We start from the raw sequence: 17,707 nt of genomic DNA, 5'->3' as shown, positions 1-17,707 counted from the left end.
TCTTTGTATATACACCATTCTGTACGTCTAAAAGACTTTTGACATTTGCCAAGAATGTTCGTTTAGACGCTGTCATATAACCATATTCTTGACAATATTGTTTATACGAATCGTACAATGACCTTTCATCTAATGACACAAAGTCAGTTTCATCTATGAACAGTTCATATACACTCTTGTTTGCTTCTAACAATGTTTGTCTCTCTTCGGTATGTGGAATTTGTCTTGGATTGAACTCAGAAATATCTAATGTCATAAAATATGAGAACAAGTGGTTGTAAAAGTCAGATGTCAAAGTTTCTGCTAAGTCGTCAAAATATTCTGTATCTTGCATATGAGAATCTGACGTTCTGACAACTACATATCTTCTGTCAGAACTTTCTAACTTCATCGGAACAGTATTGTTTGAAACCATAATGAAGTTTGCAACATTTTCACAAACTCTTTGGTCTTTATATTTTCTTTCAACAACTCCAACTTTGTCTGTTATAAGACTCTTCAAAGCATCTGAGTTCAAAACTTTTGTTGTATCTATACTTTGAAGTTCATTGCAAACTATAAGTTTCATATTCTCTATTGAAGAGTTAAATTTACCGCAGATGTTTTCTAAGTTTGTCATATTAGGGTTCGAATAACCTTCTAACAGTTTGCACAAAATATCTGTAAAGAAAGTATTCTTACCAGTTCCTTGTTTTCCAATTATAATGAGAGCAGTTTCATTTTTAGCACTTGGATGTTGTAAGATGTTTGCAAACCAACATAAGATATACTCATAGACTCTTTCGTTTCCATTGCATATAATTTCTTTGACATGGTCTAACCAAGCTTCTATAATATTTTCTTTCCATTCTACTTGTTCATATTTATATCCAGTGAAGATAGAATAGAAGTTTGGAGAAGGTGTATAGAACTTTATACCTCGAACTGAAAAATCTTCTAACTTTGACAATAAGATATCCCAAGCATCTAACATCTTCATGCCAACTTGTACGACTTTTATTTTCTTAAGTTTCTGTCTACATTCTTGTTCTGAAACTATTGTTGCTCTTGGTTTGTTAAAGACAACATCCCATTCTTTCATAACATAACATTTCTGGGCAGAGTCAACATAAATGACTAAACGTTTCAAATTCTCGACTGCTTTGTTATAGTCTCGAAATGGACACATATTTCTGAATGCTTGGAAGTCATAAAAATCTGAAACATCTATTCTGTACATTTTTATAAGAATAAAAAAAATATTATTTTTTATTCTTGACTTTGTTGTTGCATTTGTTGCATTTGTTGTTCTTGAGCTATTTGTTGTTGAAGTTGTTCTTGTAATACAATACTTTCACCAGTTGCATCTTCCAATTCGAAACTTTCTGCCGTCATTGACAAATACATAGGACATAAAAGTTTTACAGGAACAAAGTTTGCGTCAACTAATGTCAACGTTATACTTGCCAAAGTGTTTGAGTTCACTAAGGTTGAAAATTCTGCATTCGAATGAACAATAGGCAAACCAGCAGAGAAAGTATTGTTTATACGCATAAGTATCTTTTGGTCATAATAGTTTCTGTCGACATTCGAATAACACTTTGAACCTAAGTTTGAAACAATATATAAAATAGGTGTACTTAAAGTCAATGGAATAGACATTCCTTGTATGACACCTTTTCCTGTTATAGGAAACTGTTGGTAGTAAAAACCAGAAATAAGTTTTGTATTATAGCTCATATTGTTTATAGTAAACTCAGTCGGACATCCAAACATAACGAAACCTGCTCTAGTTGCAGCACATGTTACACCCGTACTTAAAGTATTAAATAAGTCAACAAAACCTGTTGGTGGTATATCTGAGTAAGTATCTTCAAAGGAGTATTTTTTGCCATTCACAACAATAAAGTCTTCTGGTGTCAAAAGAGCAAAACAGGCTTTAGTCGTCATTGTGTTTAAAGTTAGTTTACAATATCGTCCTTGAGGACTTTGTAAGTTTGTTGTTATAGAATTATATGACTCAGGGTTTTTAGTCGTAATAGTATAAACCATTATATCTTCTGCCATTTATATATATTTAAAAGTTTTTCTGAAAGTGGAGAAGAACTTCATCTAAACTTTCACATGGCGTTTCTTGAAGTTCTCTGTCTAAGAAGTTCAAATATTTTGTAAAGACATAGAACTTTCCTTTTGTCTACACGAACAAACAAAACAGGGTCTTTCATATCGTTCAAAAGTGTGTAAAGTCCTTTACATGAAATAAAGTCTATATTATTTTTCTTTCAAACATCTTTCAAGAAGTTTTGACATTTTTACTTAGCAAATAAATTTTAATGAAATGTTGTGGTCGTCAAATATTTTTATGACGTCTGGGAAACTATACTTTAAGTTCAACGTTTCACCTCCTTTCATAACGTATATCTTGTCAATGACATTATATGAAACACCACAGCAACTAATGTCGGGTTCTATTTCTTTGATGTTTATATCGTCTGCCTCTGTCAAAAGTTTCAATAGTTCTTTCAAAACTTCATGAGGTGCAATGACATATGAGTTCACTTTTACAGGGTTGTGTTCGACCAAGTTTAACATTATACTTAAAGCTTGACAAATCTCTCCTGAGTTTGAAGTTTGTCTTTAAGTTGTTGGTAGTCATTTCGAATATCTGCAACAGAACTTAAGTCTCTGCTAACTTCAGGATATGTTGGTTGTTCTTTTACAGGAACAATTGCTATACCATCTTCGTCCTCGTATGGTTTCCCCACTTCAACATCTCTGTCTTTGACATTGACACAATACTTTGACTGTTTGTTTGAGTTGGTGAATTTAACTTCACATCTGCCACCGCCATTAAACCTTTGAAACACTTACGCTTCTATTTTTCGGAAATGACATTTTACTTAGAATAAAAAGATGGACGTATTCGAGTATCTCTTCGAATTGAAGCAAAACAAAGTTTACACACACAAACAATACAAATACATTGACAGAATAGTTCTTTACACAAACAATGGAAAATGTTATAGAATAGCAGTCTTTGCTGAACCTAAATATTTTCATAAAGCAAAGAAAGTTGGTATAACTGAAATGGTGAAAGTTCTTGAAGCAGACAAAAATATAACAACAAAACTTACAGATATTTCTAAAGGAAAGTTTATCTTACAATATTATGTCAAAACTGGCGTACTGTCAATATTTGACGGAGAGAAGTCAGTTCAAGAACAACTTACTGACCTGCTGCCAAAATCTGCTCGATGGAAGCTGTCGTTATGCCAATCTGAGGAGCCCCAGCAGGTTTCATCGAACGAATCTTCAAAAGAGCATCTTCCGTGAAAAGTGCTATTGGTTTTTGTAAACTTCTTTGCTCTCAGTTCATCTGGACCGTCTCTGTCACCAGTATATTGTATTTGTACAGTACCAACAGTTGAAATACCACCCATAAAGTCTTCTGAGTCAGCAAATGGAATGCCAAGCCAAAAGTTTGAACGGTCTCCATTTGTATATTGAGTTTTTTGAGCTCCTGTATGAGTCCATACTTTCACATATGGCATAATAGAACTTTGCATTTCAGGGTTTATGGTTGTTGTGAAGTTGTTGTTAAAGTTGCATAGCATCTAATGTCAAGTTGTATGACCTCATATCCTCAACTGTAGAATATTCTTCTCTTGGATAATATTTGCCATCTATGTTTATATGATATTTAATACGGGGTTGTAGAAACAAGAATAGTCATTTATAGTTCGTCTGAACAGTACAAACATAGTATCTGCATGTTTCATTGCAGTTGTTAAAGCAATATCTGTTCTTGCACCTGGGTCAGCACTTTGGTTTCCAACTTCACCTGCAAAGTCTTTGACAGATATTTGGTGTATAGGGAACATAAGTGGAACTGCAATATATTTGGCAGCTAAAGCATTTGAAATATCTGGGTCCAACATATAGACTGCAAGTCTGCTTTCTATTCTCTTACATTCAAATTTTTCGCATGTGAACTTAACTGGGTCCAAGCAGTTCCAGCAGCATTGAAATAATAGTTTACTTCATTGTTGAAGTTTGAGAAACCAAAGTCTAAGTTCAACTTTGTCTTTGCAAAAGTCACAGAACTTGGCTCCACCAGTTCCAGCTATAGTAATGCTGAATGGGTCTTGTGTTGGTGCAATGACTAAGTTATTTTTGCTTGGAGTAAGTTCAATAGAAATTTTTCCTGCCCAGTTTGGCAAGTATCTTAAAAACCTGAAGATGAGGAAAGATGACAAAGGAACTCTAAGTTTCAGTTTTACTTTAGTGGCAGCAGTTCCATCTGAACCAGAAAGGTTAACATAAACTCCTGGAACGTTAGGGTCAAGTCTTCTTATTTTCTCAATATTTGCATACTGGTCTGTTTGTTCTCTAGCTTGTGGTTGTACTGAGTTTCTCAAAGCGAACCATTCATAGTTTGCCCATGTTACTGTTTGAACTAAGTCAGAGTTAGAATATATCTTATATCCCATGAAAACTTCTGGAGCATATTGGTATCCGACATAGAAAATTCCATTGCAAACCTTTCTTGTCAGACAACTTGGCAGAAGGTTTTATTTCAATGTCTTGTTCCACGTATAAGAATGAGTTGTCAATAGAAATAATATGAAACCTGTCGCAAGCAATATCTACTGTTGTTGAAGAACCTTCTCCAAAACTCACCTACGTTTCCATAAGAAACAGCAGTTGTATATTCGTAAGTTCCAGGAACTATTTCTGACCTTCTAATGGCATTGTCGCATTCGTATACCATTCGGAAACATTTTCCGTTCATGGCATCCAAAACTGTTGGCGTTATATTCTGAGCGGCGTACATTTCATATGGGTAAAAATATAGAATAGTTGGATTTATTGTCATAATAGAACCCACTCGGACCAAGCTTTACTTTCTTCCTGACTGAGTTTTTAACTCTTCTTTTTCCTTCATTGCCACTACTTTCACTAGATGAAGTTACTTCTTCACTACTTTCACTTTGTTCTACTCTTCTTCTTTGGTGTCGCTTTTGGTAACTTGCCCTCTGCTTCAAGTTGTTGCATCTTTGCCTCATGTTTACCTAGTATGTTGTAAATTTCCCATGTCCTTTTTGCCTTTGGGCTCTGGTCGCCCATCTCAGGTAACCTATATCCTAGAAAGATTTTGTCATAGTTTGTATTTGAGTCTTCGCGTATTGTTTGCATGACTCTTTCCTGAGTTTCCGGTTCAAGCTCTTCAAACAGAGCTTGTCCATATGGAATATGCTCGTTTCCAAATATATGTTTTTGTAGCCATTCTGGTTTTCTTTCCATGTTACCAATAATATCTTTTGTGAATGGGAAAGCTTTTACCCAATGTTTCAGTCTTGCGTCATTTATTTCTGTAGTTGGTTTTATTTTGTCAAGGAACATGTTTTTCAATACTAACATTTCATTTGGTACTGTCCATTTGAGTTTTCTTAAATATCATCCCTTCTCGGTTCATTGTCTGCAAAGTAAGTTTTTATGACATTTTGTAAACTTTCGTTTGCAAGGTCATGTACAATAGGTTCTCTTCCTTCTCCCTCCCTAACTTTCTTTCTAAACTCTTCACCAAATATACCATCTCTATGGTTCTGTGTAGTTCTTTGAGATAAATGTTCTAGAACGTCAGGTGTTATATTTCCATCAGCCATGTTCATTTCATACTGGTCCAAAATATCTGCATCTTTCATATCTTTCAATGGCATTAAAGCCGCGCTGAAAATACCAGCTATATCTGGTTCACCATTCACTTCCATTGCGTCTACAACTTCTTGGAATTGTGGTTGTAAGTTTATGAACCACCTATCCGGATTAGCTTTATGACCCCATCTCATTGTAGTTCCATAGTCTGCAGAAACAAAAGTAGGTTTGTTTCCATATTGGTTAGGTTCTGAATGAACTTTAAACAATGTTTTCATTTCTATATGTTTTGTTGAAATTTAACCTTTTATTTTATTTCACCGAGTTCAGCCAAAGATTGAACGTTATATGGTCGTAAGTAAAAGGATTGTTGTATTTGCGTACACTTTCTTTCAGTTCTTCCATTCTATGCTGAATATTTTCATCTGATGTTGGAGTCTTTTGTATGTCGGTGAACATTTTTCGATATTCTTCTACTATGTCAGCCGAATTTTTCTTAGACTCTTGGAAAGATTCCATATTCACCTCATACTCTTGTTGAGGGTCAAGATTTTTCGGCTGTTCCAAATCTTCATCTAGTTCTGTGAAGTTAGTTTCCAAAGGAGGGACTTGTTTGTTTCCTTCAGGCTCTTCTAGCTGTTGTTGCTGAACTATTTCTTCCATGTCTGGTTGTATCTGAACTTCTTCCTGTGGAGTTTCTTGTACCTCATCTGCTGGCATTTCATATATTCCGAGACCGTTTTTAAAAAGTTCCCTATTTAAGTCATCCGCATTCATAACCCTTTCTTCTTTCGTTCCGTCTCTATTTTTTACGCGTTTCATGAAGATAGTTGAATTATCATTTATCTCTGACACCAAATATCTCGGAGTAAATTCAGTCATGTCATTTGGATGATATGCTATTAAATCATATCCCTTAGCGAGCTTGTATTTTCCAGGTTTGAAATTATATCCCATTTGGTGCTGAACCATAAAGCTAAATAGGTTCGGGTCAGGATTTCCTTCCTTGAACTTTCTAATAGCTTCTTTATATCTGTCACTAAAGTCAAGAGTATCTGGGTAACCATAATTTTCCTTAAGCATTTTTAAGAATTCTTGGTTTCCTTGTTCTCTACTTCTTTTATGTCCTTGCTCTGTTTGTGGTTGTTGCTGTGCAGTGTTTTGAACTGTTGGTTGCTGTGCAGGGTTTTGAACTGTTGGTTGTGGTGCTGGATTTTGAACTGTTGGTTGCTGTGCTGGATTTTGAACTGTTGGTTTTGGTGCATGCCTGTGTCTGTGTCCATGTGACGATGTAAATGTTTTAGGTAGTCCTGGTGCAGGTGCTTCTCTTGGAGGGTTTGGTGGTATATAAGTTCCACTAGCTAGTATATAAGTTCCACCAGCTGGTATATAAGTTCCACCAGCTGGCACATATGTTCCATCTGCAGCATAATGTCCTACCTGACTTTTCGTTTTTAAGAAAGCATTTACTAGGTCTGTTTTGGTCTGTTGTAACTCTTTTTCTTGACTTTCCACAACAGTTGCTCTAACGGCGTCATAGGCACTTTGAACTGCCTGTCTCGTTGCTGCATCTGTTATTTTCGTCATATTTTGTGCTACTTCTCTTAACTCTTTGTCGAAACCTTCAGACTTCAGTTTCTTTCCAGATGAGAAGTCGTTCACTAGTTTCACCTTACTATGAAGAGCTTCGAAGGCATTCTTAAAGTCAGCATTCATTAAAGCTTCATTTGAACTGTCTTCATCCGCTTGTATTTTTGTCCTTATTGACCCTATAAGTTGGGCTGCTTTGGCGTTGGCTTGGGCATCTAACCAGTCATTATTAGCTTTTATATATTCTGCGCTTTTCATTGCCTTTTGCATGGCTGCGTCGTTATTTTTACTTTCTTGTGCTAAGTTTTCATACTGTACGGTTTGGTTTTGCAACTGTAAAAGTTTTTCTGCCTTTACATTTGCTTCAACTTCTTTTTTATACTCATCGCTATCCATATATGTCTTCATGGCTTTTTGTTTTATCTCTTCATCTTTCAGTACTTTATATTGAGTAGTATGGTTTTTCAAATTTATAACATCTTGTTCCATTTTTGCTACTTCTGCTGCTTTTTCTGACACTTTTTTCGCATATTCCTCTGTACTTAGTTCTTTCAGTTGTTCTTCTTTCTTCTTTTTCTCTACGTTTAACTCATTGAGTTTCTTTGTGTGTCTGTCATATTCTAGTTTCTTTTCGTTTTCACTTATTTGTTTCTGTATGTCTATGTTTGACTTTTTGACATCTGTTATTTGATTTTTGAGTGAACTCAAATTCATTTGACTTTGAGGGTTATAAGCTGTTCCGTCTGCAGCTCCACCATAGCCTGCCATTTTCGCTAAAAGTGCCGCTCTTAAACCTCCACTCTGTGCACCAATAACTCGGTTTAAAAGCATAGGGTTGCTTGACATTTGTTGCAACATAGTGGGGTCATTCATAATTTGTTGTTGCAACTGTTGTTGTGGTGTCAGTTTTACTATTGGATGTTTCAATGCTCTCTTCCTCTTACGTATATTCTTACGTAGCTTACGTGGCATTTTAAGTGAAGTAAAAAACGGTTTTTGATAGATGTTTATATGACACTTTTTGTTCAGCACAAAAAACTACTCGGTCAAAGTGTTGTCAGTTTTGTAAAATAACCGTCCTATCTCATTCTATAATGGGGAAAAGGCTTCTCAAAGTATACTTCCTTGGAACGCCTGTAACTTTTCCTGTAGCGACGATAGACCCTTACTTGTCCGGACAAAGTTATACTAAACATCTTCAGGGCTAGAGGGCACGAAGTGCCTGGAGGCCCCACTACCTTTTTTTTTTTTTTTTTTAAAATGGATGTGCAATATGTTAACAAATATGTTTGCGTGATTTTCATTTATGAAATCAAATTGATTGTGTAATCGAACAATTTGTCACTTTTTAAAATTTCATAAATCAATTTTTTTGAATAAAATTATGAAGAGAACTGTTCCATCACTAACACCAGCAGGCAGGGCACCTGTTAGTAAACCGCCTGTCAATAGAGCACCTATTAGAAGAGCACCAATGGCAGATAAAAAGAAGAAAGAAGAAACAATTTGGCAAGCTGCAGATAGTGGTGATATTGAATTAGTGAAGATACTTCTTCAGAAGGGCCAGAACGTCAATTCTAAAGATAAAGAAAAGAACACGCCACTTATGTTTGCTGCTCGTCAAGGAAATTTATTTATGCTAAAATATTTAGCAGAAAACGGAGCAACAATTGATGATAAAAATGCACAGGGATATACAGCATTAATCCTTGCAACTCTTAGTGAGAAAATAGATGCAATAAAGTTTCTTGTTAATAGACATGCTTCTATAGAAACACGAGATTCACGTGGAAACACGCCATTTCTTTTGGCGGCTTCAAGAAATTTATCACTTTTGCAATATTTTCTTGAACTAGGTTCTGATATAAATGATACTAATAGAGATGGAATGAATGCGTTAATGATTGCTGTTAGAAACAAGAAAGATGATATTGTAAATTTCTTGCTTTCCAAAGATGTTCCATTAAATGAAAAAGATAAAGATGGTTTTACTGTTTTGCATCATTGTGCGAGCATAGGAAATGCAAATATAATGAGAATACTTATTGATAAAGGGGCTGATATCGATGCTGTTGATAAAGGTAGAAATACTCCTATTATTATTGCAAGCCAAAAATGCTTTTTTGAATGTGTTGTGATGCTTGAGAATGAAGGTTGCAATATCAATGCTAAAAATTACTTGGATAACACTGCTTTGATGGAAGCATCTGCTTCTGGTAACTTCAAGATTGTTGAATTCCTTTGTAAAAGGCATGCCGATAGAGATGGAGCTTATGATAAAGCAAAGACAACTGAAATCTCAGATTTCTTAATGCATTTTAAAGATGATTAAGTTAATCGAATATTTCATTACTAAAATACTCAATTTTTATCTTCAATTACTAATATTTTTTTTTTTAATTTGTTAATTAAATTAAATTGGGGAAAAGATCTGCCTTATATTGCTAATGTCTTTATATATCCTATTAACTTCAAGGATCTATGAAAGTGTTTTACTGAAAAAATGAAAATTTCTTTTAATAACTGGGGATATTTCAAATGGAATGTTGGAAGATTAAAAAGTACTGTATTTCATATAAATCAACAACTTTTTTTTAGAAGCAAACAAAAAAAGTATTTATTATTATTTATTAAACGTAAAAATAGGTAATAAAATTAATTGATTATTGCACAAAACTCTTCGAAATCAATTGTATTATCATGATTAGCGTCGAGAGCTCTAATTGTAGCAAAAGCATCAGACTCTGTTACATTTCTGCCCATTTGCTTTCCGAGCATAATAACCTCGCTCAAGTCAAGTCTCTGATTATGATCTTTATCGCAAAAATCGAAAATCCTTCTTAAGATTTCTCTTTCCGTAAGTCTATACATTTCTGAGCAAAATTGCAAATATTCATCAAGTTGTATAAGATGATCTTTGTTAGAATCATATGTCTCGAAAAGAATTATTACCATTAATCTTTCCAAATCGTTACCTTCTTCTTCTAAAATTTGTGCAACGACATCTCGTGAAAGAGCACCTGTGCCATCTATATCTAGTTTTTCGAACCTCTGTTTGAACTTCTGGATCTTTGAAGCCGGCAGTCTTGACATTTTGACACTTTTTATTTTTCGAATTTTGAGTGTGAGACATAAATTATTTACGAATAGAATTGCTATGGACCAAATATAAGTTTTTCATATTTATGAAACCTCAATCTTTAAAACAAAATCAATAGAAATCAGACAATAAGTAGTTCTAAGCTATGTAAATTTACCCAGAGAATATATGATATTTATAGTTCTATTTGGTATATTCATGGTTCCGCTTTATTAAGATGGTTTAAAAATAAGAGTTACTTGAGTATTTTATTTCACTATGCGAAAAAATCTGGAAAAATCCGAGTACAGTTTAGGTTTCAACTATGAAACTCTGCAAGAGTTTATAAATCAATGCCAATATATCATAGTTTTTAGCAAGCATATCATTCCAATAAAGAAATGAGGTAACAATTAAGCATACTCTTGATCTAGCAAAAAATTATTCTAAAATGTTGTTTCCAGACTAAAAGAAAACAGATATGAAGGGAATTCAGGAAATAATGTATTAGGTGATAAGTGTATGATTGAATCTGCATATGAATTTGCGAACACATTCTATGTTTACTGAAAGAATTATCGAATAAGGATAATGGATTGAGCTCGTATTCTTCTATGTTCATCTCAGTATTAGTAACTTGTATGAATATTAATGAGATGTAATATAAATATTCGATGGAGATTGGAATTCTGATTTAATTTCTATTTAATTGATAATGTTTCTATGTAAAAAATGAACTTCACAAATGTGCAATGCTATTTTGCAGAAACCAAGAATGAATAATGACGTAATTGGAAATAAAATTTTAATGAATTCTTTTGTTGAGTTTCTGCAGCATCGATTTAGCCCTTGCGTATATATATTTGCTTCCGAGGAAGCCAAAAAAGCTTTTCCTGATTATAAAAGCCTAATACGCTGTGCTTTTGAAGCTGCAATTGAAAATAATGGTATCAAATTTCGAATTATATTTCCAGATGAACTCTACAAAGAAGATATATTATTTGAATCAATGAAAAAATTAAAAAGAACTACAGCAACTTTCCCAGATCCCACTCAAAAAAGATATGAATTTTCAACTATATCATCATTACGCAAAAAGTTAATTAAATACGATTTTCTTTCATACCATAACTTCTGTGATATACCCGTTGGTACTCTTGCTGTCATGTCCGGTCAAGAACTTCCGGCTATTCCAATTGCTTCATTTCCTAAATGGGCGAGAGGTTTTATTCAAGATACAAAGGCAAATATCATTAAATTACCAGCTAATGATCCAATTGCATCGATGACAAAATGGGTACAAATCGTTTTAAACAAAAAATACGAAAACATCGTAGCGACCACTCAAGCAAATTACGCCAAATCATGGAGTGATCTCAAACAAACATTTTTAAGCCTGTTAGATCAATACACAGGCATTCAAACAAAATTAATCGAATTAAAATACTACGCAGACATAAAACTACAACAAAAGCAGTATAAAGAAGCTTCGAATGCTTATTCACTACTCATAAGTAATACTAAATCAGACCTTTTAGCTGCAGAATCCCAGTTTATGCTTTCAATTTGCGATATTCTTCGCGGAACACCCGGTGGACAGACATTACAGTCACTATCGACATCAATGCAACAATCCAGATCATATCTACATATCGCCAAATGCTCTCTCGTTGATTTTTACGTAAGAGCAACAATTGGAGCGAATCCAATCGTTTCTTTGAACCCTCTTGTTGGCGTTTCGAGCTCAAAAATATGTAAGTTCGTTGCTCCTTTCGCCAAAGAACAGATTGCCCATCTTCTTCAGAAGCCACGTCATAGTGCACAAATTTTTGCACAAACCGCTGTAGATTTTTCAGGATTAGAGCTCACAAATTATGCGACCAATGATCTAATAGCGGCTTTGACACCTTTGAAGAATGAGAAATGGGATTTCCTCGTTCAAAGTATAATGATGCAGATTAATGATCAAAATTCCATCCCGGAAGACCTCAAAAATATTCTTTCCAGTTGCCAGACCGTTATTTACCCTTGCGTTTTCGAAAATGTCCTCAAAGGAGGAAGATATAAATGCGGATTTATTTCTGCAAAGCCATGCTCTTTTTATTCCGAAGGATTCATGTGCGCAGAGCCATTAGAATACGAAGGAGAGTGGGTAGAAACAGCAGAAAGGCTTTTCGGAGCTTATAAATCCGGAACCTTCTTTAATGCTTCTTTTCTTGAGCATAAGGAGTGCTTGGTCGGCGAACAGGTTGATATTAGAACACTTCTGATGTCTGATTGTGGAGAAATTCAAATTTCTAAATTGAGATTAAAATTGTCCGGAGACGCAGAAGCAGATTTGACTCTCGCAACCATATCCAGGACGACCATGGCTGATGTAAACCTCTCTTTTACGCCAACAAAAGGAGGAATTCTCAAAGTTGAAGGTGTAGAATTCTGTTGGGGCTCAACGCACGTGGATTTCTACGTTGATTTCAAGAAACCTCTCGTCTTTACAGTATATGATGACGCTCCGAAGATGAAAATTGAGGTTCTTGATAAAAAGATGACATTTGTTGAGGGAGAAATCTGCCAATTTACCTTTAAATTGACAAACGGACAGAAACCTTTGACGCACGTATTATTCTTTACAACTGGTCTTCCTGTAAAGCTCATAGAACCAGAAATTGAAGAAGTTTGTCAAATGTATCCGGTTGGTCAGATGAATTCCAACGAAGAAAAGTTTTTCCGCATATCCATTTATGCCAAAAACTTTGGTTTTTACCATACCCACCTTTTAATCTCGTATTGGAACAAAGATGAAGGCCCTGCGAGATATTTACACCATGATTTGATGTGTAACGTCACAAAGAAGGCTGATTTGCAGATAAAGAGGACAGATAGTTATATTACTATACGTCCTCCACCTGGATCTTCATCAATTGGCTTTACTCACCCTTATTCGAATCCAGATCCTTTCACGCAAATATCCAAACTTAAAAACGATACCATAGGAGATGTTACTACGTTCAGACTTGTATCGGAAGACACAAATCATAAGACAGTTTTGCCAGATTTCGTAATTCCATTTTTTTTCAACGATACAATGAGATATTGGTATAGTACTAAGTTCGGATATTGCTCTGTTCCACTTCAACAGTTTGTTCATCCACTAAGAGTCTTAGTTTCAAGAGTTAGTTTCGGAAATTACAGATTAACTCTCAAAAACGCTGGAAAGGATCCGATCAATGATGTGAAAATCATTGTCATTGAACAAGAAAGTCCTGTATCATATATTTTGTCCGGAAAAAGCATTGTTGTTGTTGATAAGTTGTTGCCTAACACAGATGTTTATGTTGATCTTAATTTCGTGTTGTTTGAAAAGAAGGTTGTTGCAAACCTTTTGATTTCATACGAATTGTTTTGTATTTCTGAAAAGATTGTTATTGAATAAAATATTTTTCGCTATTCTCTGTTTTGTTATTAAATATATAATTTTTGCCTTAAAAGTAGTCAACTCCAGTTATGATAAGTTAATTGATTTATGAAAAAATTTGACAAAATTAAAAATGAGTTCTTCATCTTCTACTACAAGTACAACATCAACACCTCAAACATCTTCACAATCATCAACAACTACATCTTCAAGCACATCAAGAGAACAATCACCGTCAACAAGAAATTTCAGAGCTTTATCACCATTTATTACACCAGATAAGCAATTGGATAGAAATAAATATAATCAATTCCTGAAAAATATGGATGTAATTGAAATGCATTACTATTCTCAGTCATTTAAAAAATTGGCACCAAGATATGATCACTCCATTGTTGAACCAGCTCAGAAAATGTTAAATAAAAGACGCTACAGCAAAATTGCAACATACATCTTCTTAGTTATTATTATTTGCATTATAATTTTTAAGATTGATATATAGTTTTAATTAAAAGCTTATATGCGGCCTACTTTTCGAGCAGTTCTGATGTAATAGTTAAGATTTGCGAAGATTAGGATGATATCCATTTAAATTTGTTATTGTTATTTTTATTTGTAAGAAACAGATTGATATCATGCGATATGTTTCTATTTTGCCTAAATTATTTCATTATTTTTATTAAATATCATATTTTAATGACTTTATATGGTAAATATTTTGGAAATTTAAAAAATATTTATATAAAACAAGTACATAATAATATTTACTAACAATATAATGATTCAAGATTCTCGAATGAATAGCTATTGATCATTTTTGGTGGAATAATCTTATCATTAAGAGCAGCTATTTTAATACATTTCTCAAGAGGTTCGAAAAGGTTGTTGTCTTCGGCTTCCAGGTCAGTATACTGATGAGCAAGTTTAGGTGGTGGAAAATAAGAGTTAATTTGAGGAGCTGTCTGCGCAGAACTGGAGCGCATCCATATCTTTATTTCTGTTTCATCTTGGCCTTCAAATTTCTGAAAACAACCGAACCTGGCTAAAAATAATTTTGCACAAGTTGGAAACATCTGCCGTGCAAGTTTTTGGAACTTCTGGAATTCTTTTTCTGAATAAGGAAGCGTATCATACTTCGCTGATTGGAAAATTGAAGCTGATCTGAGCAAATCCAAATAATCAATTTCAACAGGAAGCTTTGGGATGTTTTCTATGCAGTAAATCATCTTTACGAAGTATGTTATTTCAAAATTCTTCATTTTTACATCTTTCATAGCTTTTCTCGTTTCATTTGATGGGGTTATGAAATTGAACAAAGGAAAATTAGTTTCGCAGATCGGATATGGGAGTTTTGATTGAGGAATTTTGTTGTTCAAAGCAAACAACAATAATATACTGATAAACGTCATAGATGTGAATCCATTTGGACTATAATGTTTATCGTATTCGGTCAAAAGTTCAGAAGACATCTGCATTTCAGAAATCTTAACGTCTTTCAAGAGTTCATCGAAGTAAGGTCTCAAAAGATTCTCATGAATCTGTTTGAACGAGTTGTTGGAAGTAAATCGATATGAAACATAAGCTAATTGTGAAGGATTAAAGTCTTTGAGTAATAGTTGATAAATATTTGATATCGCGTATTCAGAAATAAAAGGAATTAACAAATGAGGCATGTTAATATGGATTGCTTGTGGAATTAATACTGCAGCATAATTTGAAATGAAACTGTATGTAAGAATATGAGCGACGAACTGCCAAGTTTTCAAATTATTACCATCTAAAAATAAATATAGCAAATCCCACTTAATATCAATAAAAGCGAATTGTAATTTGTCTTCGAGGAAAACAATCTTTGGTTTGTTTACCAATTTAATGATTTTTGTCTCAAAATCTAATTGACAAAGTCTTTCATCGTAAGAAAAGACATAATCATTATCGCACGATGAATCAATAATGGCAATGAATTTCTTTGGTATGTAAAATATCAATAATGGTCCAATTGGATATAAAAAATGGTTTTGGTATTCAAATGGAGTTAAAAATGTAATCTGGCTATTAGTTTCAGCAAATATAAACGTAGTTTCCGAAGCGTTTTTATAAATTAACGCATGAATATTGTTGATACTAAAAACATCGATAGGGCCGGCTTCAAAATTGGCATAATCGATTTTAAATGTTGATACCATCTTCATTGTTTCATATGACATAAGAATTAAATTGCTATCTGATGTTCCAATATAAAATAATTGATCTATCCGTCTGTAATGAATCCATTTGACGTTTTTAAGAAGGTGTTTCTGTTTAGTGAATGATATATTTGAATTTTTGAGTTTAACCCCAATTTTGCAAAGATCGTTATCAGAAACATAGATAAAATATTGGATATTACCTTCTTTTATTGTTGGGTATACTTTAAATACTATTTCTAGATTTAAAGAATTGACTTTTGTATCAAAATGCCGAAAGTTCATCAATCTTTCATTTAAATCATAAAAACAGAAGTATTCATATTGATCCGAAATTGTAACATTCGTTATGTTTTTCGTTTTAAAGTCTGATGCAAATGAAAATAAGCGAAGAGGATCGCTTTCTAAGATATATAATTCTAAATCATCGTTACTTTTGTAAGAGAGTATCATTTTATCGTCAAGTGTCGATGATAAATAATGAAATGTATTTGATGAGCTAGGAAATACAGAAGACGTATCTCCTACTGAACGAAATTTTATCATAAATGCTAAATTGAATTCAATTTTATCGGCACTCTCAAAACTTCGATATAATAAAATGGACATCTATATGATTTTAATATTTTTTGAACAACAAGGATTTTTTTGTCATGTAAATTTATGTTTTATGATCAGAATCACCAAATGCTGCCGTATCAATATCTATTCATATATCATGGAATACTTCATTAGGAGAATGTATGCATCAAGAAAATAAAATAATAATCAATGTGAAGGGAATAAAAATTAATCATTTTTCGGATAATATAAGAATTAAGCAATATACCATAATGGTTTTACTGCATTGATGTATTAAGATTGGAAGTCAAAAAAAATTAATCCATAATAAAATAGAAACGGTAAAACTTTATTTTACAAACAGTTTATCTAATATAGGAGCAAATCAATGTGTTGATGATATTATTTGAAATCTAACTGAAAGTCATCATCAATTGTGTCGTTATCGCTCTCTGTTCTAAACTCATTCTTTTCATACTTATCGTGAGCCTTATTTTGTATAGTAGAGGTGCTTGATTTCCTCTTACGTTTCTTTTTGACTCCAGATTTTTTGCCTTGTTCTTCTCTGGAAGCAATATACTCATTGTATCTTGTAGTAAACTCTTTTTGGAGCTTGTCGGACATTTTAATGTTCTCATCATCATAAACTCTCTTCGGCCAATTTCGGGCGATCATAGTTATTGAGGGTTTTGATGTACATTTCGATAATTTTGCTGTTTCTTCGTTATCAAAATCGTATGTTTCATGCATGTTATAGATTTTAATTAAGGAAGATGGATGTTTAACTCTTTTTTCATTTCCACGATCAATTCGATCTTCAATTAATTCAAGAATTGTGTGCGATTCAAGGATTTGTGCTGCTGCATTGTCTGTTGCACCTGGGAAAATATCATCAAAGTTGTAAGGAGATTCATCATCCGTTATTTTTCGAAAAGAAGGTACTTTTATTACATCATTTGGTAATTCGTTTGGTTTATTTGATTCTATATATTTATTTGAGTGAATTGTTTCACCATGGTTAGTCGAATCAATTGCACTCATTTTTTTGAAAAAAAAACTTTTAAAATGTTATTGAAAATGTGATAATTAGTTATACGATCTAAACATCCATAAAAAATAGGAAAATTATGCGTTTTTTAAAAGGGGAACTCATTTTTTAGACCAAAAAAGTGGCACCTGAGCATATTGTTTCTTCTTTATCTGATCATCGAAACGGAATTGAGCCACGTTATTAGTATGAAA

The 17,707-nt window shown here is 33.4% G+C and overlaps 10 protein-coding genes and 1 pseudogene across 11 annotated transcripts, besides 1 other annotated feature; 3 read left to right on the top strand and 8 right to left on the bottom strand.

Moving 5' to 3' along the window:
- Positions 1–5,885: part of a mobile genetic element that runs on past the window's edge.
- On the bottom strand, positions 108–979 carry TVAGG3_0256010 (uncharacterized protein; the record flags this gene model as incomplete). The annotated part of the gene is made up of 1 exon (XM_051228206.1): positions 108–979. A coding segment is annotated over one exon (872 nt), but the record flags the coding sequence as incomplete, so codon positions are not given.
- Positions 1,249–2,046, bottom strand: TVAGG3_0256000 (uncharacterized protein; the record flags this gene model as incomplete). The annotated part of the gene is made up of 1 exon (XM_051228205.1): positions 1,249–2,046. The coding sequence occupies one exon, from the start codon at positions 2,044–2,046 to the stop codon at positions 1,249–1,251; it is 798 nt and encodes a 265-aa protein (XP_051097935.1).
- On the bottom strand, positions 2,296–2,571 carry TVAGG3_0255990 (protein of unknown function, DUF4106 family; the record flags this gene model as incomplete). The annotated part of the gene is made up of 1 exon (XM_051228204.1): positions 2,296–2,571. One exon carries the CDS (start codon positions 2,569–2,571, stop codon positions 2,296–2,298), a length of 276 nt encoding a protein of 91 aa, XP_051097934.1.
- Positions 3,483–4,813, bottom strand: TVAGG3_0255980 (annotated as a pseudogene). Its single transcript has one exon. A coding segment is annotated over exon 1 (1,331 nt).
- Positions 5,886–7,665: 1,780 nt separating the features above from the next.
- TVAGG3_0255960 (protein of unknown function, DUF4106 family) lies at positions 7,666–8,196 on the bottom strand (the record flags this gene model as incomplete). The annotated part of the gene is made up of 1 exon (XM_051228203.1): positions 7,666–8,196. A coding segment is annotated over one exon (531 nt), but the record flags the coding sequence as incomplete, so codon positions are not given.
- Positions 8,197–8,608: 412 nt separating this feature from the next.
- TVAGG3_0255950 (protein ubiquitination) lies at positions 8,609–9,556 on the top strand (the record flags this gene model as incomplete). The annotated part of the gene is made up of 1 exon (XM_001315834.1): positions 8,609–9,556. One exon carries the CDS (start codon positions 8,609–8,611, stop codon positions 9,554–9,556), a length of 948 nt encoding a protein of 315 aa, XP_001315869.1.
- A 195-nt stretch (positions 9,557–9,751) lies between these two features.
- On the bottom strand, positions 9,752–10,449 carry TVAGG3_0255940 (calcium-binding protein family; the record flags this gene model as incomplete). Its single annotated transcript, XM_001315833.1, has 1 exon — positions 9,880–10,317. One exon carries the CDS (start codon positions 10,315–10,317, stop codon positions 9,880–9,882), a length of 438 nt encoding a protein of 145 aa, XP_001315868.1.
- Positions 10,450–11,111: 662 nt separating this feature from the next.
- On the top strand, positions 11,112–13,777 carry TVAGG3_0255930 (uncharacterized protein; the record flags this gene model as incomplete). Its single annotated transcript, XM_001315832.1, has 1 exon — positions 11,112–13,736. One exon carries the CDS (start codon positions 11,112–11,114, stop codon positions 13,734–13,736), a length of 2,625 nt encoding a protein of 874 aa, XP_001315867.1.
- A 69-nt stretch (positions 13,778–13,846) lies between these two features.
- Positions 13,847–14,374, top strand: TVAGG3_0255920 (uncharacterized protein; the record flags this gene model as incomplete). Its single annotated transcript, XM_001315831.1, has 1 exon — positions 13,852–14,220. One exon carries the CDS (start codon positions 13,852–13,854, stop codon positions 14,218–14,220), a length of 369 nt encoding a protein of 122 aa, XP_001315866.1.
- Positions 14,375–14,484: 110 nt separating this feature from the next.
- On the bottom strand, positions 14,485–16,577 carry TVAGG3_0255910 (uncharacterized protein; the record flags this gene model as incomplete). The annotated part of the gene is made up of 1 exon (XM_001315830.1): positions 14,486–15,925. The coding sequence occupies one exon, from the start codon at positions 15,923–15,925 to the stop codon at positions 14,486–14,488; it is 1,440 nt and encodes a 479-aa protein (XP_001315865.1).
- Positions 16,578–16,698: 121 nt separating this feature from the next.
- On the bottom strand, positions 16,699–17,506 carry TVAGG3_0255900 (uncharacterized protein; the record flags this gene model as incomplete). The annotated part of the gene is made up of 1 exon (XM_001315829.1): positions 16,868–17,506. One exon carries the CDS (start codon positions 17,504–17,506, stop codon positions 16,868–16,870), a length of 639 nt encoding a protein of 212 aa, XP_001315864.1.
- Between the last annotated feature and the right edge of the window lie 201 nt (positions 17,507–17,707).

The sequence above is a fragment of the Trichomonas vaginalis genome, chromosome V (assembly GCF_026262505.1).
Source record: "Trichomonas vaginalis G3 chromosome V, whole genome shotgun sequence".
Lineage (NCBI taxonomy): Eukaryota > Parabasalia > Trichomonadida > Trichomonadidae > Trichomonas > Trichomonas vaginalis.
Note: the sequence above shows the minus strand (reverse complement) of the source record. Positions and strands in the feature narration are given on the sequence as shown.